Genomic DNA, 26,967 nt, shown 5'->3' on the forward strand with positions numbered 1-26,967 from the left:
TGAAGTAGTATTTTGGGTTTTTAATTTTCCATGGGATTTTGAAATGCACATTTTCTGACTTCTTACAAACCTCATAAAAGTCAGTTAAAATGTGATATTCAGCATTCCAAAAACAGACACTGAAACACATACAGGCACAATAATACAGACACACAAACAGGACACATACACACCTTGACATCAAAAGTCAGCAATAGGACATCACCACTGGCTTTGACATCTTCATGCTTTTTGTCTTTTCACTTTGATTGCATCTGTTTTTTTGTCAGTAATTACAATGATTAGGATCAACTAGAAGCTTGAAGAGTAACAAAAGAGGAGAACGTTAATAAAGTCACAGAAATGAAATAAAAATTATGATAGTAATGAATAACAATATTAATCATAAATATGATAATATGTATGTAAATTTTATACACATCTGCAATCTGGGAATTAATTTCTTTTCTCTCCATCTTTTATAGTAACATAACTTAAGTAGAAATAAGTGTATATTCAGGACTGTAGGCATTTCTTACGGCCGTTAAATTTTTCACTGATTTCAATCATATGGACTTTCAGATTCAGTCCGGTCCCTGGCACCCATGACAACCCTGTTCAGTTGGGGAGTATAGCAGAGAAATATACAGAAATGTTGTAACAAAAACAATGCTATTTAGAATATCATATACAAAATCAACCTCCTCGTTAATGGGAAAATGACACATCTTAATGTGTTACAAAGTGTTTAGCTTTACAAACTACATAATTTTCTACGGCAGAACTGGTTGTTTTCCTCTCAGTAATAAGTAATATTTTTTTAAATAGCTGTGTCACTTACACTGACACACAATTAATAATAATAATAATAATAATAATAATTTTAAAAAGTTGACCAAACACATAAGCACAGACATACAAAAGAAAGTGTTTAGAATAGCCCTTGAAGTAAAGTGTCCAATGTATGCACCTCCACTCCCCACCAGCCTTGTACTGTGAACAGCTGTCCTCGTTGATAATAATGCATGCTCATAATGTCTAGTCTTACACTCCAATCACAACAGACCAAAAGCCAGAAACCAACTGAAAGTCATACAGTCTCTTGACTGGTCAGACGTGCATAAACAGGCATAGCGCCTACTGGCTAATTATTACCAGATACTGTACGTTGAATGGTTCTAGTCAGCAGTTGTTTCCTTCCTCTACACTGTTAGTCTTTTGGATACTTAAATATTTGCTACATGTGCCAGATTAGCACATGAATCAATAATTACCAAAACAGATTGTTCTCAGAGGCACCTTTTCAAACACATCAGGAAATAGCGGTGGTCTTGTCTACAATGCAAAAATCAATTACAAATGGTGTCACATCATTGGAGGCTGAACGGACAGTTGAACCTGATTCACAACCTCATACACCCACGATGCCTGTAGAGCCCAAACGTCTACAGATTCATGACAAAATTAATTTCTGTCAATTTCAGTGTATTTTCTTTTCCTGCTTCTGGTTACATTTGTGGTGTAATATCATTATATACCTGAACTCTCTTAGCTTCCTCCGTGTAAAACCTTTCAGTCTTATTGTTCACTTAATGTTAAATCAACTAAAAAAACCTTCCCACCAGTTCATTTTGTGGGATGTCACAGGTGTTGCATTACAATTGGAAATCCTTGAATTTAGAATCAGGCAACCTTCCGTAGGGTCTGACATAAATTTCCACCTCACCCGCTTGATTAAATCCACAAGTTCTTTGCAACAGAACTCCAACTTATATAGCACTATCTGGAGAAAACATTCCATCTTATATTATTTATTGTACTTTTTTTTTTGCTTTCATTTGTCCTAATATACTATGAAAGATATGGCTCAATATTATGTCAAAAGACTTGATATAGAGTATACATACACTCAAATAGGTAAAAACTGAACCATTCTTCATCAAGTTTTTATCTAAGTTTCATCTAAGAAACACCTTCATGTCACAAAAGTTTATCCTATTCTTGTTGCTTAGCAACAAGCAGCAGGGGCAAATAGAGGAACCACAAACTCACTAGTGTTGTCTCACAGCTCTGTCTCAGGTCCAGTACACCAACGTCCACTTGACACGAGCATCCCCACACCCTACGCCCTACAGGCTGTTCTACCTTCTTTGTCTTCCCATCCTTCCGGTTCTATCCTCTGTTCTCTTATAATAGAGCACGTGCCTCTTCACTTTCCTTCTCTCAATTTTCTTTTGTCTTCTCCCTTCTCCCTCACACAGTGACTTCGTTCTTACTCCCTGTACGCAGTGCCTGGCTGCCTCCCCCCCCTCCCCCACCTCCTCCAGGGAGAAAGTGCAACTGTTCAATAGTGTTCTGTCGCTTTGTGGCAAACGCCATCCTGCGGGCATTGTGGCCCATTGTTCCGGCAGTGCTCCCGGAGCCGAGAGCGTCTCCCCAGCTCGGAGCGCCTGCCCCGTGGCCCGCTGACATGACTGCAGCACTGCGCTCCTGTTCGCGGCCAGAGGTCGGGTGAGAGTTCATCTTTATCATGTGGTGCCGGTCGAGTGAGGGGGTCACACACACGTTCTGTTGAGACTGCGCTTTCTTGTGGTGGTTGAGATGAGACACGGCAGGCATTACGCCCATTCCATAGTCAGCCATTCCAGTCCCCATCATTCTGTCCTCTAGGCGATCGGGTGACACCAGGAGGCGTTCGTGAGACTTCCGCAGTGTCTGGGGGTTGGAACTCAGGCTGGGGGTAATGGCTTTGTAGTACTGGTGCTGCTGGTTCTTGGAAAGGTAAGAGAGGGAGTTTCCCTCCCCCAGGGCCAGAAGTTGGTCTTGAGACATCACTCGTCGTGGGGGCTTACTGACCGTCTGGAAGGTGTGGTGGTATGGTGACTGGGGCAGGGGGTAAGGGTTCGGCGTGGAGGTAGAAGTAGGTGCTTGTGTTCGGGGACGGGAGGAGTGAAGAGGAAGCGTGCCTCTTGCCCCCAGAGTGTAGTCGCCTCCCCAATGCAGGTAATGCTGGGAGGAATGGAAGGATGGTGGATTGTTGTTGACTCGTCTTTTTGAGGTATAATAACCTGTGTATTCATCCAGCTCTTTCTCTGTGTTTAGGTGGGAAAAAATATTGATGCAGAATAAGAGTGAGATACACATTGTGAATTGGTCATAATAACAAATGTAGAGTGACCTCTACAGTGAAAACTCACATTTCAATTCTCAGAATAATGTAATATGTACGTATGTGGTGAACATGTCTTTAAGAGAATCGGTCCTTTAATGAATTTCTACCAGCCCGCGACCCATCTTCCCATAAATAATAATAAATATTTGATAAACTGCCGTAAAAATAAATAACATTTTATTTGCACTGTGTGGTGCTTTACGGCACATTGTGTCTCTATGCAGCATAAGTGTTACGTTCGCCACCCCCCCAAACAAATTACGTTCGTTCCCCCGTCAACAAATTAAGTTCAATTTTACATCCACTATGACAGTATTGGTATAGGTCTGAAAATTGTCTGGCCCACAGATCAGAGCTCTCTGCCAAATCTGGCCCGCAGAAAAATATAGTTGAATAGTCCTAGTCTACAGACTACTCTAAAGTTTAACTTCAGGCTTTTAGCCATCACAATTGATAAAATTAGTGTTTTAAATCTTTGACTTTGTCTAATTATGCCACAACAGTGCGTTTTCATGATTTCCACTTTTGAAAATTTCATAGGTCAGTGGAAAAAAAAACCTTAAAGTTCAGTATAAAATATGATATACACAATTTTGCCAAGGTATGACTGGCATTCAGTGTTTCCTTTATTAGTTAGATGAACTAACACCACAAAGCTAATTTGATACGGGAGTGCTGGAAGGTATTTAATTCAAAATGTTTTCAGTAAATGCAAATCTACACTTACTTGCATCACATTCAATTTTTAAGGAACGTTACACTAATTATTTTGTGGTTTAGGACAAAACTTTTTAAAACTCTTTCTTGTAGTTCAAAGTGTTAGCATGACTAAAGACATGGGTTTGATTCCCATCAGAGCATACTATCTGCTATAAATGATTAATATGGAAATTGTTTTGGATAAAAACATCTCCCAAAATAAACATTTTAAATTCATGCTATCCATGATATTTTTTATTTTTTGAAAAAAAATGCTTGCTATCTACAGTAGCTTCGTAGCTCCTAGCAATACTTATTGTAAAACTAATTACAGAAACATTAGACACTACACATGTCTGGGATGACAGTCAAGTCTTTAAATGAATCAATTTCAGTTTTGTTTTGTAGTAGGTTCTTTCAACAAGACCTTATGAGTTAGTACTTTTTTAGTACCTTTATGAGAATATACTTCACATTCGTTGGCTTTGTAAGGAGACTATCTAAAGCACTGTCCTTATTCTTAGGTGCTTATGACTAAATGTATCTTATTATTTTGTTTCATTTGTAGATTGTTTTCTTTGTTGGAGTTGTAGGGTTTGCATCTTTTTGGCCTAAGACCATCAACCCAGTAACAGCACTGATACTTGTGTGAATGCACATGTACTAATCATGAAATTCTAACTTGGTTTTGATTTTTGCTAAGGTTATCATTCAAAATGTTATTTCAGTGACATGATTGGATAATAAATGCTAATGGAGTTTTATAAATATTTGTTCCTATTTCTATATTTGTTACAGTACCTCTCAGTTTAACTCAAACTGCTCACCAAGCAGTAACACTTCTCCCAAAAATGTCACCCCTCCATCCCAAACATACACACTCACCTAATCTCTTGAGGGAGCAGTATCGGTTAATCTCAGGTTTCATAACAGCCTCATACGATGGTGGGAGTTGGGCCAGGTTGTGGAAGGAGTGAGACAGAGTTGGATGAGGGCTTGCATTGATGTTTTTGCTGGACAGCACAGTTCCAGCTGAGGCCAGCTGGACATTGTTCATCCGCGGAACACGCTCTGGAAGAAAAGAGTACAACAAACTGGATATAAATCACTGAGAGGTACTGGTGAATCCAAAGGTTATTCATCAGTCAAAGAGCCTGAGAGTTTAAAAGAAGGTTTCTAGAATATTTTTAACCTGTCCCCCACCATCCCCCCATCGTTGCTATTTAGATTAGACATCCTGGAATGGGTCTATAAATGGGTGTACACAGTCACATAGCAGTTATACCTGATTTTAATGAACATTGTTTAAAATGTTTCAAGTATTTTTATGAAAGGCTTGTTTCTACAAGGACTGAGAACATGAGATGGAAAGCCAGTCTGGTCATATGGCATTTTCTTTCTCTCACACGGCCATGCTGTTGAGTTCGATACACACACCACAGGTTCGTGCCCACGCAGACGGATGCTCAGGCAGCTCTACACATCAGCCACTTGGTGCCCACACTGATAGGCAAATGTGATGCGGAACTAAAGAGAGATTCCAGCAGGGTAATGGCAGAATGTGTGTGAGCGCAGGGTGAGGGAGAAGGGTCACATGACCACGCAGGGTGAGGGAGAAGGGTCACATGACCACGCAGGGTGAGGGAGAAGGGTCACATGACCACACTCATATCGACTTAGAGAGCCAGCAAACAGAAAAGCTGAAGCATGAGAAATGATGAGCAATATGAATAAACAACAGAGGCAATTTAAGCATCTTGCTGACATACCTGTTCATACATTACACCTGCATGTAGAGACTCTCTTACTAATACACGCACAGACACACACAGCCATTTACATGTTGTTTTTAGCCAGTTGTTCACACATCGCCTGCACTCTTTGGCTTACCGATAGTAGCTGTGTGTTTGGGGCTGGACCCAGATTGGATTAAATTGTGTTTCCCAACTGCAAGAGAGCAGAACGAAGACTGACCACCAAAGTATGTGACTGTCTGGGGTGAATGCAGATTTTATTACTTCGGTTCTGTATTTTATAATGTCAAGTTTATATTTAATAATGTAAAAAATGTCTGATTCATGAAATCTTTGTATTCGGTTGCTAATCTCACACTGCATTACATACTCATCTGTCTCCTGACTACTGGAGCTTGGCACTTCAGACTCCTCTTTCCTCAACTCATACACCACAGTTACCACTTGCAAAAATGCTATGATTCAAGCACTTCTGTCCAAAGTGAAGCTCACCCTGTATTTGTTAAATGGTTTCCTACCTCCATGGCCCTCATCAAACAGAATATATCACAGGGCTAAACCATACAAACTGAGACATGGAGAAAATTTAACAGTTTAACAGTTTTTCATGTGCCTAAAACGAAAAGTAAACAGCTTTCCATTCAACAGCCTATATTCAGTTCTGAAAGGGCTTCAGATAATGCATTTCCCAATAAATGTATCACTTTGTATTCAGGAAATATTTCAAAAGGGGATATATACTTATTTACTATAATCACAGCTGGTAAGAATGCTAATACTTGAAAATGTTGAAGAATTATTTAAGAATGAAACCTTAATTCAGTGGTGAGATAATGTGCAGGATCACTGGCCACTTTATTAGGTACACCTTGCTAGTGTAACGGGGAAGTGAGGCAGCAGGAGGCGAAGGCTGCATATCATAATCTTTATTATCCATAATCTACAAAAATAGAGAAACACAAGCAGCATCAAAGCAGCTCTCATACGAGACCCAGTGTCATACGAGACCCAGTCTTATACGAGACCCAGCTCTCATACGAGACCCAGTGTCATACGAGACCCAGTGTCATACGAGACCCAGTGTCATACGAGACCCAGTCTTATACGAGACCCAGTCTTATACGAGACCCAGTCTTATACGAGACCCAGTGTCATACGAGACCCAGTCTTATACGAGACCCAGTGTCATACGAGACCCAGTGTCATACGAGACCCAGTGTCATACGAGACCCAGTCTTATACGAGACCCAATCTTATACGAGACCCAGTCCTTGTATCCGACGGCAGTAAGTCGACAGGGAGGGAACAACTGACCTGAACAGTCTCCATACAATATGCAGCACTGGACTGCATGGCCTGTGGGCTTAAAAAGGTGGCAAACATAACAGGCTACAGGTGTCAATACTGAGGTGATTGGGACCTGGGGAGTGGTTTGGTGCTCGGGGGCGTGTGTTGTGTGGATGTGTGTGTGTGGGTGCACGCGCCCTCTGGTGGCGGCCCGGCCTCCCCACCATGATAGCTAGTACTGGGTTGGACCCTCTTTTGCCTTCAGAACTTCCTTAATCCTTCGTGGCAGATTCAACAAGGTACTGGAAACATTCCTCAGAGAGTCTGGTCCATTTTGACATGATAGCATCACACAGTTGCTGCAGATTTGTCAGCTGCACATCCATGATGTGAATCTCCCGTTCCACGACATCTCAAAGGTGCTCTATTGAATTGAGATCTGGTGACTGTGGAGGCCATTTGAGTACAGTACATTGTCGTGTTCAAAAAACCAGTCTGAGATGATTCGCGCTATATTACATGGCACGTTATCCTGCTGGAAGTAGTCATCAGGAGATGGGTACACTAGGGAAGGCTGTGGCATTGCCACGATGCTCAATTGGTACTAATGGGCCCAAAGTGTAGCAAGAATATATCCCCCACACCATTGCACCCTCATCCAAGATTTCATGTTGTTGATGCCAAATTCTGACCCTACCTTCAAAATGTCGCAGCAAACATAGTTGTTCCAATCTTCTATTGTCCAGTTATGGTTAGCATGTGCAAATTTTAGCCTCAGTTTCCTGTTCTTAGCTGACAGGAGTGGCACCCAGTGTGTCTTCTGCTGCTGTAGCCCCTCCGCCTCAAGTTTCGACATGTTGTGCGTTCAGAGATGCTCTTCTGCATGTCTCGGGTGTAACAACTGGTTATTTGAGTTACTGTAGCCGTTCTATCAGCTTGAGCCAGTCTGGCCATTCTCCTCTGACTTCTGGCATCAACAAGGAATTTGCACCCACAGAACTGCTGCTCACTGGATATTTTCTCTTTTTTGGACCATTCTCTGTAAATCCTAGAGATGGTTGTGTGTGAAAATCCCAGTAGATCAGCAGTTTCTGAAATACTCAGACCAGCCTGTCTGGCACAACCATGTTCCACATTCAAAGCCACTTACATCACCTTTCTGATACTCGGTTTGAACTGCAGCAGATCGTCTTGGCCATGTCTACATGCCTAAATGCATTGAGTTGCTGCCATGTGATTGGCTGATTCGAGACTTGCGTTAATGAGCAGTTGGACAGGTCTACCTAATAAAGTGGCCGGTGAGTGTAATTCCAATGGTTTTTATATAGCATATATATATATAGCATCACTGAATAAATCTTGATTTTGATATAAAATTACTAGTGCTGCTACAACATATGCTTTTCAGCTGTATATTATAAGTTATGTTTCTATTTTCTATCTTCTCTTTTCTATCTTCCACAGACCTGCGGAAAAACCTATAAGTGTGTGGATACCATTCACCCAAGTTTCACACTATCCAAACATCGCTTTACAAATTAAATACCGCCTACTTCTCCCGCCACACCCTGTTCCTCCTGCTGTTACCTGGTCCCTGCCCACACCCTGTTCCTCCTGCTGTTACCTGGTCCCTGCCCACACCCTGTTCCTCCTGCTGTTACCTGGTCCCTGCCCACACCCTGTTCCTCCTGCTGTTACCTGGTCCCTGCCCACACCCTGTTCCTCCTGCTGTTACCTGGTCCCTGCCCACACCCTGTTCCTCCTGCTGTTACCTGGTCCCTGCCCACACCCTGTTCCTCCTGCTGTTGCCTGGTCCCTGCCCACACCATTCCTCCTGCTGTTACCTGCTCCCTGCCCACACCCTGTTCCTCCTGCTGTTACCTGCTCCCTGCCCACACCCTGTTGCTCCTGCTGTTACCTGCTCCCTGCCCACACCACCCTCTTCTGCTTTTTCTGATTCTGTTTTTTCTACTTCCTTGTTTTTGCCTTCGTCTGTTCCTGGCGTTGTCTTTGCTCACGTTGTGGTGCCTGTTTCTGTTTCAGTTCCATTGTCTCTGTTTTTGTCTGTGCCTGTTCCTGTCGCTGTGTCTGTTCATGTGTCTGTTTTTGTGTCTGTGCCTGTGCCAGTTCCTGTGTCTGTTCCTATTCCTGTGCCAGTTCCTGTGTCTGTTCCTGTGTCTGTTTCTGTGTCTGTTCCTGTTCCTGTGTCTGTTCCTGTTCCTGTGTCTGTTTCTGTGTCTGTTCCTGTTCCTGTGTCTGTTCCTGTTCCTGTGTCTGTTCCTGTGTCTGTTTCTGTGTCTGTTCCTGTTCCTGTGTCTGTTCCTGTGTCTGTTCCTGTTCCTGTGTCTGTTCCTGTGTCTGTTCCTGTTCCTGTGTCTGTTTCTGTGTCTGTTCCTGTTCCTGTGTCTGTTCCTGTTCCTGTTCCTGTGTCTGTTCCTGTTCCTGTGTCTGTTCCTGTGTCTGTTCCTGTTCCTGTGTCTGTTCCCGTGTCTGTTCCTGTTCCTGTGTCTGTTCCCGTGTCTGTGCCTGTTCCCGTGTCTGTTCCTGTTCCTGTGTCTGTTCCTGTTCCTGTGTCTGTTCCTGTGTCTGTGCCTGTTCCCGTGTCTGTTCCTGTGTCTGTTCCTGTTCCCGTGTCTGTTCCTGTGTCTGTTCCTGTTCCTGTGTCTGTTCCTGTGTCTGTTCCTGTTCCTGTGTCTGTTCCTGTTCCTGTGTCTGTGCCTGTTCCTGTGTCTGTTCCTGTGTCTGTGCCTGTTCCTGTGTCTGTTCCTGTGTCTGTTCCTGTGTCTGTGCCTGTTCCTGTTCCTGTGTCTGTTCCTGTGTCTGTGCCTGTTCCTGTGTCTGTTCCTGTGTCTGTTCCTGTGTCTGTGCCTGTACCTGTTCCTGTGTCTGTGCCTGTTCCTGTGTCTGTTCCTGTGCCTGTTCCTGTTCCTGTGTCTGTTCCCGTGTCTGTTCCTGTTCCTGTGTCTGTGTCTGTTCCTGTGTCTGTTCCCGTGTCTGTTCCTGTTCCTGTGTCTGTTCCTGTGTCTGTGCCTGTTCCTGTGTCTGTTCCTGTGTCTGTTCCTGTGTCTGTGCCTGTTCCTGTTCCTGTGTCTGTTCCTGTGTCTGTGCCTGTTCCTGTGTCTGTTCCTGTGTCTGTTCCTGTGTCTGTGCCTGTTCCTGTTCCTGTGTCTGTTCCTGTGTCTGTGCCTGTTCCTGTGTCTGTTCCTGTGCCTGTTCCTGTTCCTGTGTCTGTTCCTGTTCCTGTGTCTGTGTCTGTTCCTGTGTCTGTTCCTGTGTCTGTTCCTGTTCCTGTGTCTGTTCCTGTGTCTGTTCCTGTTCCTGTTCCTGTGTCTGTTCCTGTGTCTGTTCCTGTTCCTGTGTCTGTTCCTGTTCCTGTGTCTGTTCCTGTGTCTGTGTCTGTGTCTGTTCCTGTGTCTGTGTCTGTTCCTGTGTCTGTTCCTGTGTCTATGTCTGTGTCTGTTCCTGTTCCTGTGTCTGTTCCTGTGTCTGTGTCTGTTCCTGTGTCTGTGTCTGTTCCTGTGTCTGTTCCTGTGTCTGTTCCTGTTCCTGTGTCTGTTCCTGTGTCTGTTCCTGTTCCTGTTCCTGTGTCTGTTCCTGTGTCTGTGTCTGTTCCTGTGTCTGTTCCTGTGTCTGTGTCTGTTCCTGTGTCTGTTCCTGTGTCTGTTCCTGTTCCCTTGTCTTTTGTGTGGTCTGTTTTGGGTTTTTGTTTTCCTCATCCTCCTGATGTGCCCCTGTCCGGACGTCGTTGCTCATTTTCTATCGTTGTTCCTTCCCCCACTTGATGGACTGTTCGTCATCCTCTGTCATGTGTCCCTACATGTTCTGGTTCTGTCACATCTAGCCCCGCCCACACCTGTCCAGTGTACCTTTTGTTTTTCTAGCCATGTGTCTGTTTTGGCTCTCCATGTGTTTCTCCTGCCACGCCCATGTAATTTGTAACCCCGCCCCATGATTATCATTCCCACCTGTTTCTAGTTGTTTCCGTTGTTAGTCCAGTGTATTTAAATCCTGTTCTTTGTCTTGTTCAGTGCTGGTTATTGAATGTATTGACTGCATGTATTCATGTGAGTGTTATGAGATAGTCTGGTATCTTTTCTTGTGACTGTGTGAACTCTGTTTAGTCTGTCTAGTTTTCCTTTTGTTTGCTTTATTATGAGTATCTGTGTTGGCTTTCTGAACCTGGACCGTGACCCGACTCTGATAACTCAATAAACCTCGCTCTGCTCGGCACATGTCCGCCACCGGCGTTACACTATATGTCATCGAGCTCAAACTTTCTGTAAAAAATAATTATTAAGTGTACCTTGATAAAAATGCAAAGTTCAGCAGCTGACCAAACCATGTGTTTTCATACAAGCCTTACTGGTTGCACCCTGCCTTAATACATGTAACCTGAAATCTCTGCATATTGTAACAATATTACTTTTGGAACTCCTTTAGGGCTAGTACCAAATCCACACTGTACATGCTGAAGACTCACTGCGGTTATCTTTGCTCTGGAGGATGGGTATGTAGAGGTTTTTGGATTGCCGTGCCAGAGCGCGTTCACCCGTGGTGGTCAAAACAGTGCTGTTGTTCCTCTCACTCTGTTGGACCGGGCTGGACTGATTACGTAGGATATCCACCAGTGCTCTGAGAGATGTAAAACCACAAGAAAGGTGAGGACATGGGAATCAGAATTAATTAAGCAACAGATACTACAAAATATAGAAATATATATACTTGGATTCATTTACTTATTTGATTCCACTTGCATATCTTAGAAACATTTGATGGCCCTCCAGTGGGTTAACTTTCATGTTCCAAAGAATGAGTGACATGTTGTATCATGTAAACATTAAGTGGTTCCTCTTTTAGGCTGCTTCAAGTATCTACTAAATTGGGTTACATGGGTTCACTCACCTTGGCATGTTCATATCTCTGTTTCTGGGCCTGCGGGAGATCTTGTGGAAGGCCACTTTGACCCCAATGGCTACAGCAAGCGTGAAAGAGATGACGCCCCCGATCACATAGGCTGTGTTGTTACTCTGCTGCTGCAGTGGATCGAAGTCCGGGTCTGGGCGGCTCGGGGGTTGCGTGGCAGGCACCTGCGTATTGGCCCAAACGGGCGACTTGTAATTGTTGCAGGAGTCCTGATCCAGTCGATTGCGTTGATGCTCACAGCAGAAGCGGTAGTGGCAAGTGCCACAGCAGTAGATGTATGTGCCCTTGGTACAATTAAAGGTGTTGTCGAACTGGCCCATGACGTCATAGTAGCCCCGGCACACATCAACGTCCACCAGGCGCCGGGGCGGGGGGGCCACCTGTGCAGCCCCTAGCGGGGGTTTGAGGGCATATTCTGTCACGTTGCGAGGGAGCATTATCTGGGGGAGGGGCATTGGGGGGATTTCAGCCGCCTCTGGCTCCACCACCATGGCTGCTGCTTCCTTTCCCCCTCCCTCCAGCATAGGGGGTGGGACCTCATTGCCACGCCTTTTCATTAGAAGCAGCAGTGGCCCGCCATTGGCTGAGCGACGTTCTGAGGTAATAGCCACTGCAAAAACCATAGAGTCCAATAGAAGAAAAAAAAACAAGATTGCAGCAGATGGCATTGTGACGTTTGGGGCTCCTTTCTTATCAAAGAAGAAGAATGTACACGTTGGGTACAAAACAGTTCACAGACCTATAAAAGACTGGTATATTGAGGAAAAGCCTATCAAAAGTTATGTGTCGCTATGACAGTTCATGACATATAGGCATATGACATTTATGCATACACTGGTATGCAAAGGTATTCAATATGCAGGGGTATTCAATATGCAAAGTGTACACTGAATGTTGCAATTTTAGGCTGAAGCAACACTGAAGAATGAATGGTGATATCAGTGATGTCTGTGAGCTAGCAGGTTACTATGGAAATATCAACATTCATAATGTACAAAATTGTTTTTATTCCAACTGTTCTTTCTTTTTTTATGCTTATATGAACTTATTTAGGTTTGGGCATGGTCAAGTCATTAAAAGGAATGTTTACACAACTTCATTTTGGCTCAAAATTAAAACATTTGGATATAATTGTAATAAAGCAATGTTCTATAAAGGTTATAGGAATGGTCTTAATAAACAAATGTATTTGAATGCTTTGTTAAGAATAATTGCATGCTCTAAAGAAACGTATATGTTAACATGTAAATATTTAAGTCATCATAAAACACATCAAGGTAACAGTTTTTTTTCTAATGGGATTTGTTTAAATGTGTCTAAATGAACTTAACTATTAATCTAACACACTGCTCCAGTTATATATTAGTCCACCTTAATAGGAACATGTAAACATTTGTTTGAGTGTAAACTTTATATCGTAAAGTCACCTTTTATTCTTTTTATGTACAATTGTTCTTACTCCAACTTGGCACTTTAATTTTTACTCAAACTAAAAACTTGTATGAAAAGAAATAATGACATATCGACTTCAGCAAATCCTGTTTCTGCACTGTTTTAGCTCTTCCCAGTTAACTGTAAACGTTTGTGGCAGCTCGGACAATTGATGTCTTGTAAACAAATCTTAGAGGATTGATGTGTTTGGCAGTGTCAATGAAAATAACCAACAGAAAAAAGTGAAGAAGGCTTTTCAAGCCTTTAGGTAATTTGGGAGCTATTGCACAGTCCAACTGATCACAACCAGAAGTTAATTTTGTAATCTATGTGCATACAAAAATAGTGTCTTCTGTGTACAGGAAGTTATTGAGGCTACAGGAAATTGCAAGAGTGTAAAGAAAATAACCTCAAAGAAGTGATAGCAAATGAAAACAATTTCAAAATGAAGGAAGAGCTGATCTTTCTAAAGGCGGTGCAACAATTAGACTCTCAAACTTCAGAAGAGTCTAGTCAGTCAGGGTACTTGAGAAAGGTACCAAGCAGCATATTTTAGTTCTTGACTTGATAACAAGTCAGGGAATTTATATATATAAATATATGTGTGTGTGTGTGTGTGTGTGTGTGTGTTTTGGTGTTGTCTCAGGAAGGAAGTGAGTAGTGTAGGGGGGATTAAGGGTAAAATTGACCAAGGCTTCTCTACTAAAGGGTCTAGGTGTGGTGGACCCTCTTGAGCAAGTGTCTCTGCTCCGGGTTTAACTCTGCCCAGCAGAATAAAACAAATGGGTGCTTTGGCCCAGATTTAGCAGGAAAGCTAGGTTGTGCCCAATGAACAGACATTAACAACATGAGATTCATAAGTCAATATGGAATACAGGGAGGGCATCAAACAAAGACAATATTGAACCTTGCACCAAAATCAATTCACTTATTTGATGTACTGCACAGGTTATTTTTAATATGTGGTTTCCAAATAGTGAACAATGTAACTGAATGTTTATGTAAATAGACAAAAGCCATATATCACATGCTGTTGAATACAGCAAATGCACCCGTGCCTCTACTGGTCTCTAAAGCATCCCTGAATATGCCTGTGCACATGTGCTTTTAAAGCAACTTCAGATTTCTGATAGTTGCAATCCCAATAACTATGATACCAGGAACCTTACAATTAGCATGGCTATGGGGAATATGGCTTCTGCAGTGACGTTAGCAGTAGGCTTGGGGGCTATGGCTTCAGGGGGCGTGTCTGCTTTTTTCAACCCTTCAGAGGCAAATTGCCTGTTAAGTGTTTTGTTCTAAATGTGCACAGTGCACAGAAATTGGGGAAGAAATAGGGAAGAACAAAATGTCTCATGAATAACCCGAACCACAGAACTGCTCAGAGGTCCTGTATTACAGCAGAGGTGCAGACTCATTGAGGGACAGTTGACTAACTGTTAGCAGAGGTGATAAAGAGAAATCAAAACTAGCAGAGTTGATAAAAAGAGATCAAAATGAACAGATGTAATAAGGAGATCAAAACTAGCACAGGTGATGAAGAGGGATCAAAATTAGCAGAAATGTTAAAGAGATCAAAACTAGCAGAAGTAATAAAGAAAGATCAAAATGAACAAAGGTGATAAAGAGAGATCAAAACTAGCAGAGGTAATAAAAATTAGCAGCAGGTCACTTTGGGGAGTTTAATGAGGCTTGTGCCGGTGCCACATCCAGTGCAGCCACCATCAGCCAGTCAGTCCAGGCCCAACGTCTCCCAGTAAGACTGAGGGTGTGACCACAAAGGCCAATTCCCAGCTGACATCCACTCTTAAATAAAGCACTTTGAACCAGTAATGCACTAATCTCCAGAGTCCCTGGAGCAGCAGTGATTTTCGACCACTTGTCCTTGGGCAATTGCACTGTAATACTCTTCTTGACACTATAATTTGCTCTATTCTGGCAGGACAATGTTTTTTTAATGTTCACATGGAATGTAATGTAGGTTAAATAGTAATGGTATTTTTCAGCTTGGATTAAAGAATGAAAAAAGATTTGAAAATTACAGTTGATGTTTCTCTTTTTTGCTTCTGCTTGGCACAGTTAGTGGTTGGCACTGGTTTTGGTTGCGCTTTAAAAAGAAAGAACAAGAAGACAAATGCTTGAATCTGTGCAAATCAAACCAACATCCAAAAAGCCCCTGACTCATGAGGAAGGAACCAGACCATACGCTGCATCATCCTCATTACAGAAGAAAGACTTTTCTTCTTAGCAGGCGCACCACTCATCCTCATCCACACTGATGCCTCTGTTGGTTCTTCTTGGCTTCCTTTGTTAATCTTGGATTCTCACTAAAGAAAAGAAGTTCAAATTGAACAAAAAACCCAAATTCAGCAGTTAGTATAACAGTTACATAATATTCTCGTCACTTTGTTAGAAATTACTTTATTTGACCAACTTTCTAGGATTAAGAGGTTAAATTCCATTTGTTGTTCCATTTGTGTAAACCATCTTCACTATTATTGGCTGGATATTTTTAGGTATCAGTCTTGGTGATTTTTCAAATACCACATTTCAGATATCAATGTATTACTGCAGTTATCTCTGGTTATCTTTAAAGTCTCCAGATACAATAATCTTAATTGTAGCATTGTTCTGAAAGGAAACAACATGCTTTGATGCAGAATTTTTTTTTACCATCATACAGGTATGACATAAGAAGTTGTAAAGTGAAGAAGCTCCCATAAATCTTTTTCAAAATGCATTTTCTGAATTTCATAATGGTAAACTTTACATCTTCCATTATTCTTGTTTTTTTAATAAAAAATACTTATTTTTCTCCATGTTCATTTAAGCTTAATGAACAGCTTGAAACATTTTAAAATTATCTGTTCTATAACAATTTAATTAAATTGGTGGTAAACGTCCTGTCACAGGCGAGGAGTGAGGTAGGTTGGGGAGACGAGTAACCATTAACATACACGGCATTATTATAATAGGGGCAATCTGCGCTTAGCAAACATTCAACACGTAATGACTCACACGGAGCTGACCGGGGCTGTAATGTGACACTTCCACATTTAGCAAATAAGAGAAACAAAACATTCTTCTTTTGATTGTGTACTGTAGTGGGATAGCCTACTATCAAACATGAGTTCAGAATGGCCAAACAAAATAATGACTTTCTCCGTGTAACGTGGTAAAATAGGTGAAATTTCTGTTAAATAAGTTAGCAACACTTATTGTGCATCAGTTGTATTTAGTTCTGTACATCACCACCAGCCTTGCCTTTAGGACCTGTCTGTTTCCTGCATCAGGAAACTTGAAGGGGGTATTGCTGAGGACCCTTTATACCCACATCACAGTCTATTTGGGGCAGGGAGTGTCATAGTCTGTTTGAGCTACTACCATCCATCAGATGCTACACAAGACCTAGTAGCAAAACATACACACAGTGTCTTTATACTAGACATCAAACTACTGAATACCCACTGCAGTAATGTGTCCTGAATTGAACTATTACCATGTACTCTTTGCACAATATTTTCTGACTTTATCCAACACTGTAATTCTGAGCAATGCATTTTGTCTCTGTTTAATATGAATGATATTAATATAACATTTAATATTAATTAAATATAATGAAACATTATTTAATATTAACACTTCAACAAAGCAATCTGACCTGTGTTGTAATATATTGGCTATGTTTTAGCAAAAAAAAATAATCTGTAGCTGAAATTATGTCTATTCTGCACTGGATCTCTATTGCCCTGCTGTTTTACATAAACACTGTATCTAATCAACTCAGCTGTGCACTGTAGTCACTACTGTAACCCAGAGTCAATTTGTTGTGTGTTCAACAGACTTGGCCAATAAAACTGAGCATGACTGTCTTGCATAACTACAGAATAGATTATGTTCTGCTGCTGTGGACAGATGATGTATGTTGACCAGACTACAAGCTTTATGTAACCGAGGTTTTCACTTAACACTATCAGTACAGAAACCACAGAATTTAACATTAACTTGTAGTCTGGTCACCATACAGCGTCTGTCCACATACAGCAGACTGAGATTAGTGACAATTAGCTTAGAAAACCTTTCATAACAAAATGACTGAAGGAATGAAGGAGTTTACAGATAGAATTCTCTGTGTGTATATATATATATATATATATATATATATATATATATTGTCACGTTGAGGACCCCGGCCCCTCCCTTTTGGGCGTGTGTCAACGTAGTCCACGTGCTTTGTCTGCGTCAGTGTATATACGTTTTTGTTGTGTGATTAATAAGTCTCACCTGTGAATCGTCTCGTGATCACGTGGGGCTACTGTGGTTTGTCTATTTAATGTGCGCTCGCGCAGTGTCCTGTGCTCGTCGTTGTCTACAGTCTACACGTTGTGTGTGTATCTCTGTTCTCCGTGCGCTATTGCACAATATATATGTAGATTAAAGTGACGTCTGTTACGAAAAGCAAGGATCCCGTGTCTCATCCTTCGCCACGAGCCACGCGTCACAGAACGACGAGCCGACAAGAGACACCGAAATGCCAGGCTACGCCACCAGGCCAAAGAAGGCACTTCGCTCCAGCAAGCGACACCACCGCTCTTCCTCCTCTCCCCCGCGCCGCGTAACCTCGCCAACGCAGGAACAGTTGGAGAAGGACCCGGTGTGCGCCCTCCAGCTGGCCTCAGCCCGGAGGGTAGAGGACAGTAACCCCGAGCTGGCGGAGGTCTTGCGCCAGGGCGCGGTGAGAATTTGGAGGGAGCTACACTCCCCTCCATCTCGCGCCCGCTCACCGCCACGGGTGGACTCCGGTGTTTACGGAGCTGTTGAGTCCACCCCGGAGAACGAGTTTGGGGAGGGGGATTCCGAGGAGGAGCAGGACGAAGCGGAGGAGGCATACCCTCCTTCGCTGTGCGATGCCTCCACCGTAAACTACGGTGGGGAAGAGGAGGAGGCCTACCCCCCCTCGCTGGACGATGTGTCTACGATAGACTACGGGGAGGAGGAGGAGGAGGAGTCCGAGGAAGAGGAGTACCTCCCTCCGCCCGTGGGTTCCTCTTCCGTCAGAGAGAAGGGGGAGGAGGACGACGACGAGGACTACACGCCGTCGGAGCGCTCCGCATACCCCTCTGACTATAGTGAGGAGGAGGAGGAGGAGCTTGATGTGGACGATTGTCCTCTGTCCGTGCACTCAGGCATCTCTGAGTGCACGGACAGCGAACTAGACACGGAGGGAGAGGACAGTCCACCCCCCTCTGAGTGTTCGGTTGGGACGGTAAAGGGAGGGTGGAGTACACCCTCCGGTCGCTCCAGAGGAGAGATCATGGACTGCTCTCGGGGTGGCAGTCCGGAGCAGCCCATGAGTTGGAGCCGGGGCAGCGAGGCGGAAGAGATGGAGGTGGAAGAGCCCACAGCCGACTCCAGAGAGCGGTCGCGAGGCGAGAGGGACGTCCCCTACGACCAGCTGGGGGGAGAGTCCGCCCGCCGCGCTGCTCCGGGCACGTCCGCCCGCCGCGCTGCGCCCGGTGGAGATTATGCAGCGGGGGCAGGAGGAACACCACCCACCGCAGCGCCTGCCGCGCCAGTAGCTCCAACTCTTTCTCCCCTACTCGCCCTTCTCCTGGCGCGCAGCCTGGCACCTATGTCGTGTGTGTGTGTTCCCGTGTTGGTCAGTCTTCCCCTTTGTTTACCAAACCCGTTTTTCCCTTTTGTGCCACTGTGTGTGAACGTGCCTGTGTGTGTGTTTGTGAACGTTCCGTTTAATGTGTCTTCCGTCTTTTCCCCCGTCTTCCCAGGGAGGGTGTTCTAGGCGGTCCGTGGCGGACGCTTCACCAAGGGCGGTCACCTCCCAGACGCAGGACTGAGCGCGTCGGATCCGCCCATCGTCGTGGGTTCGGGGCACTCGGTCCTGTTGGCACCCCGGGACGGGTAGTGCCCTTGGAGGGGGCGTCTGTCACGTTGAGGACCCCGGCCCCTCCCTTTTGGGCGTGTGTCAACGTAGTCCACGTGCTTTGTCTGCGTCAGTGTATATACGTGGGTGTTTTGTTGTGTGATTAATAAGTCTCACCTGTGAATCGTCTCGTGATCACGTGGGGCTACTGTGGTTTGTCTATTTAATGTGCGCTCGCGCAGTGTCCTGTGCTCGTCGTTGTCTACAGTCTACACGTTGTGTGTGTATCTCTGTTCTCCGTGCGCTATTGCGCAATATATATGTAGATTAAAGTGACGTCTGTTACGAAAAGCAAGGATCCCGTGTCTCATCCTTCGCCACAAGCCGCGCGTCACATATATATATATATATATATATATATATATATATATATATATATATATATATATATATATATATATATATATATATATATATATATATCACTGCCAGTATACACATTATCTTCATTTCAGTTTCACATTATGATATTATTTCATTGTTTTTGGAACTCAGTGAAGGGAGTATTACCTGCAGCTATGCTAGATTATGCGTTTCTGCAGTGAGTATTACCTGCAGCTATGCTAGATTATGCGTTTCTGCAGTGAGTATTCCAGAATTCTCTAGTTTTGACACAGCTGCAGAGATGATGCAAGATAAGTGGGGCCAAACCCATTTAGCAGGAATTTCACTAACCCTAACTCATTCCCTGTCACTTCCATATATAGTGTGGAGAGATTTGGATGAAGTAGTGAGTGTGAAACTCTGTAGGGTTTTATACAGTAGCAGAAGGATGAAAAAATTAGCACTGTTAAATAATTAGTGAGCTGTCAGTATGGAATGCAAGCATCCTCTCTGGATCCAAAAATTAATCTTTCTTCAGGTAATTATAGCCATATAATTCGAGGACAAGTAAAATTAATTGGTTTCCAGAAAATGATGGAGGGTGAAGTAAAGGATAGCAGAGTTAAACAGATGAGAGCTATTTGAGTGAAATGTAAGTGTGTGCTTTGGGCTAGTATCTGAATATGTTAGTGTGGGTGGTTAATTCAAAACGAATGATTAAAATCACTGTGTTGGGATGATGAAGGAAAAGAAAAAGAATGGTGGCTTTGCTAAATGAATGGTGGCAGAAAGAAATGTATTTATTTGCTTTAGTTTTGCAACTTAAATCTATTGATCGAATGTATTAATAGCTAAATGGGCTGTTTTCTGTGGGATAATGGACGGATGAAACAATATCAGTGTTATGGCTATGAAATCATCACAAGTCTCGCAAGATAAGTGTTAAATTATTCACTTTCAATGAAACTTGCTTATGTGATTTCTGATGTTGTATGATATATTGTCTGTCAATATATATATATATATATATATATATATATATATATATATATATATATATATATATATATATATATATATATATATATATTGACAGACAATATATCATACAACATCAATTTGAAAAGGCTTGAAATTGTAACTACTTCGTTTCACAACAAATATCTGTCTGACTGACAGATACGAGCTTGTAATTCCAGGACGAAACATGAGAGAACGTGAAGACGTTAAGATTGGGCGTTTTGAAAATAAATATCCATTAAATAATGTGATAAAAAAGCGAATTATTTCGAATCATTTAGAGTATATGTATAAATATTTAATTCAATAACGTGCTGGGAATTATTGAAATGGACCTTGAAAGTGACATACAAGTGCTTGAATTCCACCTTGTATAGGTGTATGAACCCTGCAAACATGACTGTTCTCATTGCGCCGAGACGCGGCGCGCGCGAACTTTAAATAAATAATAACATTAAATAATGTGATAAAAAAGCGAATTATTTCGAATCATTTAGAGTATATGTATAAATATTTAATTCAATAACGTGCTGGGAATTATTGAAATGGACCTTGAAAGTGACGTACAAGTGCTTGAATTCCACCTTGTATAGGTGTATGAACCCTGCAAACATGACTGTTCTCATTGCGCCGAGACGCGGCGCGCGCGAACTTACAAAATTCGAGAGGTGCACGACCTCGTGAATCGACAGCGCGCGAGGCAATTGCACACGGGCGAAGCCACCGCGATTACGTTATTTTCGCCTCCCGGACCCTCGCGCCGCATCAAGTGTAAACCAGGCTTAAACCAAATCGCGTGTCTGATGAGCGTGTTCACCCGACTCCAGGGTTGCCAGGTCCTACAAAAGTTTTCCGCACAAAATCTGCGAGTGTAAGTTGTCGGCGGGGGGTGGGGGGGTGTTGCGAGTGTGAACTGGAGACAAATTATGTATTATATCGCGATCGATTCTTAGTGTTGACTTGTAACTTCCGCAGTAGCCCAACTCAAAAGTAGCCCAAAAAACCGCACCCCGCGCCCCCAGAATTTTTACCCACGGCTGGATTTTCAAACAAGCCCAATTTGGCGTGAAAACCGAGAACCTGGCAACTCTGCCTCACTCTGCCTCTTGCCTACTTACGTCACGTGATCATAGTCTGCAGCGCGAATAGCTCCCTCTATTGCTGGACGAGGATAACGCAATTTGAGTTTGCTGTTATTCAAGGAGTTATCGTGGCTCTTTCGATGTGTTTATCGTGAAACTTCACATCGCGATAACGATAAAAATACGATTAATCGTGCAGCCCTAGTTCTAACCATGGTAATATTGATAATGTAATACCCTGTGTGTACATTGAACCCCCACTCTCCCTGCATTTGTGTCTGCTTCCCTCCTCACTTGACCCTGTAACCGTACACACCCCTAATGTTTCCTACTGAAGAAGGTTTAAGGTTTTACTTAGAATTTCAAATAAATGAAGATTTTGTAGTGCACAATCCTTGCAGAATGCACAGTGCTGTAAAAACCCTTTAGGTATGTCTGCAATAATTTTTCCTCTCACTACAATTCTGGTTTTATTGCTTGCTTTACATTTTTTCTTTGTCCTTAGGTGTTCTGTATTGTTTTACTACTGTAGTGTCTTTGAATTCCTGAAGAGTACTATACAAGTTTCATGTATTATAATTGTAACCCAGTTGATTTTTGAATTTCAGAATTATCATTTAATTATTTTATTTATTATTATTTGTTTGTGTTAACAGAATGTTGGAGGGTTGATTTTACTTGTGAATTGCTTTATATGTGTTATATGTGTTATACATGCTGTAATGTTTGGATTTTATTCATGTTATGGATTGTCCAAAGGGATTGGTGCTGTAATCTGTCTATAGGCCTCAGAGAATGAAGGGGAAAAAAGAGCTAAGGAAGTGACAGAAGGAGACTGGAAGGAGAAATCAACAGGGAGAGAGAGAGAAGCCAAGCGGTTTTGAACCACGTGGTAGACTCTATTAGCTAGACTCTATTAGGTAGCTAGTTCAGAGTGTAAAGAGACGTTCAGTATAGTGGTTAATGGACAGTTAGACCACCTGTGACTCTTGAGACCTTTGTTTAGGAATACGGAAAGTTTTCCTATATGGCCATGTTAACTATGCGGAGACAAACTGCTAATGAGGAAACTGTGGTCAACTGTCAACTGCAAAGTCGCCATTTTATGAACATCGCATTGGACCTACCTGACATCCGTCAGGCCCATACAACACCTTCTTCCCACCAGGGACCTTGTTTTTTCCTAGCCAGGCCGTGATCGCACCATCTATAAGTCTGATATTGCTTACATTCAGTAAGTGAAGTGGCAGTAAAGTTTTAGCCTCGACACACACGAGCTATGGTTCAGGAATGCTACATTTTTGCTTTCCTATTTGTCTTGAGTTTGTGTATGTTTAAGGGGGTCGCAAATGTTTATGCAATATCAAACGTGCTAATTTTAACGTTGAACAATAACATGTAATTGATGACATATTGCGATTACTCAAACTGTAAGCACTAGCTCATTTCATTCATGTCTCATAGTAAACGTTTGGTTAAAATTTGGAATAAATTTTCTGGTTATGTGTTTTCCCTTAAAAACCCGTGTGTTAGAGCAGACTAAGCTGTTTTATATTGTTTATATAAATATATGTTAACATACCGTTGGGACCCAGGGCCTTGCCTTTATTGCATAGGACGTTAGGTAGGGTGTTACATAATTATTATCTCAGTCCATATAACCCTAGTAAAAATGTTAGCAATGGTAAAAATAAAATGTATTAAAAATGTTTCCACAGATTATGCCATCTACACTAAAGAATTTTCAGCCCAAGTAACCATTTATGACTCCAAGGTCAAGAATCCATTTAATGTGTTTGGACATTCATCTTATAATATTCCAGCTGCTGGGGAATCATACAGGAGTTTTTCTTTACAAACCTGTATAAACTGAATCAATGCACAATATTAAAGACTTTATAAAGGTCTAACCGTAATGTACTTTGATTTGCTTAGGTGACGTGTTTCTTCATTTAAAACTGGTATATGAACATGAATCATCATCGCATTCATTCATTCAACATCACAAATTTCACAGAGAATATGCATAGGCCATATTTTAAGCACATGGCTGTGTGACCTCTGTTATCTCACATACTGAGTCATATGCTAAAACCATCTTAATGATGAGTAACAGTTTCTGCCATCACATAAGCCTGAGAGTGAGTCCTTCCACAACAAGCATGTTGGCACAACTGATGCGACATTTCTGCTGGCAACATCTAGCTTGGGTCAGCAGAGTGCATTGACTTAAATAATATGAAACAACACAGGGTTGCAACGATCCTCATCTTTTACAATGAATCCTTATCAGGGATTGAATTAATCCACGGTGCATTCAGAAAACAGCAAAAGGAAAATTGGTGGAGAGAGTGACAAAGGCACAGATGTGTGGCAGGTCAGAGTTAGCCATGATGAGGGGAAGTGAAGAGGAAAACGGGTAAAAAGTAGGGTAAAAAGGTAAATTGCAAACACTCTTGGCTGTGCACTTTAAAATTCCCCACTTACAGCCCTCGTACCCTCTTCCTGACAATCTGAGTGACTCTTTAGAGTCTCACCAAGTGGAAGGAGGTGAAAATGAGAATGGCGGCATGTGAAGGTGTGCACCCGTCTACCCCCGTGAATGCGTCTGCGCCCATCTACATACGCCCATCTACATACGCCCGTCTACATACGTGTATGCATCTACACCTGTCTATAACCATACATGCTTCTACACTCATGCGTGTGTCTACAACTGTGTGTGTGTCTACACCATCTACACTCATGCGTGTGTATACACCCGTCTACACCCGTGCATCCATCTACACCCATGCGTGCGCCTACACCCGTGCGTGTGTATACACCCATCTACACCCTACGTGTGTCTACACCCATCTACACCCGTGCGTGCGCTACACCCATCTACACCTTACGTGCGCTACACCCATCTACACCCGTGCGTGCGCTACACCCATCTACACCCTACGTGCGCTACACCCATCTACACCCGTGCGTGCGCTACACCCATCTACACCCTACGTGCGCTACACCCATCTACACCCGTGCGTGCGCTACACCCATCTACACCCGTACGTGTGTCTACACCCGTGCGTGCGCTACATCCATCTACACCCGTACGTGTGTCTACACCCGTACGTGTGTCTACACCCGTGCGTGTGTCTACACCCATCTACACCCGTGCTTACAGAACACAGCTTCCTCTGTGTACTCCAGCATCCGCATCCACTCCAACTCCATCTTCCTGCACATGCACACACACCCTATGCGCCTTAAAGGCATGTAGGTTTTGCCACACAACACAAACTATCTTGTCTCTTTTTCTCTGTCGTTCTGGTCAGCGTGTGGGTAGAGGCTGCTCTCTCACAATAGCTCTGCGCAGAGAGCAAAAGAAGAGATGGAGAGACAAAGTATCCATTCCTGTTTCTTGATTTTGCCCATTCTTGTTCTCACTCTCATGGCCCATTGCTTTGCGTATATCTCATTCCTGAGCTAACTATTTTAAGTAACAACAGTTAAGTTGCCACTTTTTTGACAATTGTCATTTTCACAATTGACAAAATTGACACCCTAATCTAAATTTGTCCTCCACAGTTACCCATCTATGCAGTTAGAACACACACACACTACTAGGGGGCTGTGGTGCACACGTGTCCAGAGCGGTGGGCAGCCCTAGCCCAGCACCCAGGAGCAGTTGGGGTTAGGTGCCTTGCTCAAGGGCACCTCAGTCATGGTCTCAGGTCTGGGAATCAAACCCACAACCCTCCAGTCACAAGACCAGTTCCCTACCACCAGACCATGACTGCAGTATCAGGCCCCTTCTCAAAGCAGGTGCTAATGATAAGCTGTCAGGCCCAACATGTATCCCATCATAATAGAATGGCTAGATGAAAAGGGAGAAGAGCAAGCCCAGAAAGGAGCTACAGACGGGGGGGTGAGGAGAAGACACGGCGGGCCTCAAATGGTGCAAAGGGGGGGGGGGGGGGGGGGTTGCGTTGTCTGTCTGAACGCCACCTCATTCCCAATCTCTGCAAGATCTAAAGTGCAATACGTTCATGTTTCGAATAAATGTGCAAATAAGAACACTGAGTAACTACTGTGATGCAGGAATGTGAATGGCAGTGGCGTAAACTGTGGTGTAACCAGTTACCTAATGTTTTCTGACACGTGTAACATTTGTATGAATTATTTATCTAGGGAACTGTACATTAGAACTGTGTGATAAATGTAAATATGTGCTATGATTGCAACTGATATTAAAATTTGAATACAAACCAACAGCAAGGTAGCAAGGACATTAGCATTCACAAGACGGTGCGCGCACGCTGTGCACCAACATCCCTTGCATGGACAAGCCTTCTGATAACTGCAGTGTTCCCTTAGTCGGTATTCACGCATTCAATGCCAGATAATCGATGTTTTTCTACTTGTTTTTAATGAATTATATAAAAAACGTATGCCAAGCGCGAGCTGGTGATATTCAGCGCATGTTTACCGCCTTGCAGTATTTATGCGGGGACAGAATGTAGGCGCATCTTACCTGCGTGTCGCGGGCTGTATTCTGGAAAGCAGCTGGGTTTAGATTTATAGGATATGCTGTTCACCATGTTGTTCGTCGTTGTTATGATTAAAAATGTTGTAATACAATAAGGTTTCGTGTTCATAACTTCCACGATTGCTCTGTAGAATGAAGGAATATTGGATGAAATGATGAAGCATTATAAAACGCGATTTGTAAATAATGTGGCACTTGTATATATATATATATATATATATATATATATATTTCAGTTTGTCGAAAATAACGCAGTACCGAGACACTAGAGACAAATAAAAGAACAGAAAAATCACTTTGGTTAAAAGAGCCGCTGTTTCGCATAGGTACAATACCCTGAGCCTTCATTAGGTGTTTCTGTTTCCATCCCAGTGCCCGTTTGATTCGCCATAATAATATCCACTTTATGTTATTCTCATTCACATTTTACATAATCGTCGAAACGAGTTGACAAAAACAGCTATACGTCGTAGTATTAAAAACTGTACAAATTACCTCGGTCGTTCCGTGACGGATCAATTTAAAACCAGAGTATTTGCTTTGCTTTTGGAGAAAACCGCATGTGCATTTTGCCAAGCATCCAGATAAGAGCAAGATTAAAAAAATGAGTTTGACTCAACCCACTCCAGTCCTCTGTACACCAAGTAACCTAAACGCAGATTTTTTCCCCGTTATTAGAATAGGGATGAAATACAACTGGCACTACCGTTTCACTGGAATTCAGATAAGTGTGTCCAGTCTATTCTTCAATATCCACACAACTCAGCACGATCCCTCCGCTCCGGTCACATCCACGATTAGGATGCTCCCACCGAGCTGCG

General features: G+C 42.9%; 1 protein-coding gene across 3 annotated transcripts; it reads right to left on the reverse strand.

Moving 5' to 3' along the window:
- On the reverse strand, positions 1-26,967 carry shisa7b (shisa family member 7). 3 transcript variants are annotated; one of them, XM_077008043.1, is made up of 7 exons: positions 26,853-26,967; positions 26,132-26,271; positions 11,794-15,572; positions 11,372-11,523; positions 5,741-5,797; positions 4,736-4,921; positions 1-3,071 (listed from the first exon to the last, which is right to left on the reverse strand). In XM_077008043.1, the coding sequence occupies exons 3-7, from the start codon at positions 12,480-12,482 to the stop codon at positions 2,233-2,235; spliced, it is 1,923 nt and encodes a 640-aa protein (XP_076864158.1). In that variant the 5' UTR covers positions 12,483-15,572; positions 26,132-26,271; positions 26,853-26,967; the 3' UTR covers positions 1-2,232. The 3 variants fall into 3 exon arrangements, with proteins under 3 accessions (XP_076864158.1, XP_076864157.1, XP_076864159.1); XM_077008042.1 differs by having other exon boundaries at positions 26,642-26,941; XM_077008044.1 differs by lacking the exon at positions 5,741-5,797 and having other exon boundaries at positions 26,642-26,941.

The sequence above is a fragment of the Brachyhypopomus gauderio genome, chromosome 6 (assembly GCF_052324685.1).
Source record: "Brachyhypopomus gauderio isolate BG-103 chromosome 6, BGAUD_0.2, whole genome shotgun sequence".
NCBI lineage: Eukaryota > Metazoa > Chordata > Actinopteri > Gymnotiformes > Hypopomidae > Brachyhypopomus > Brachyhypopomus gauderio.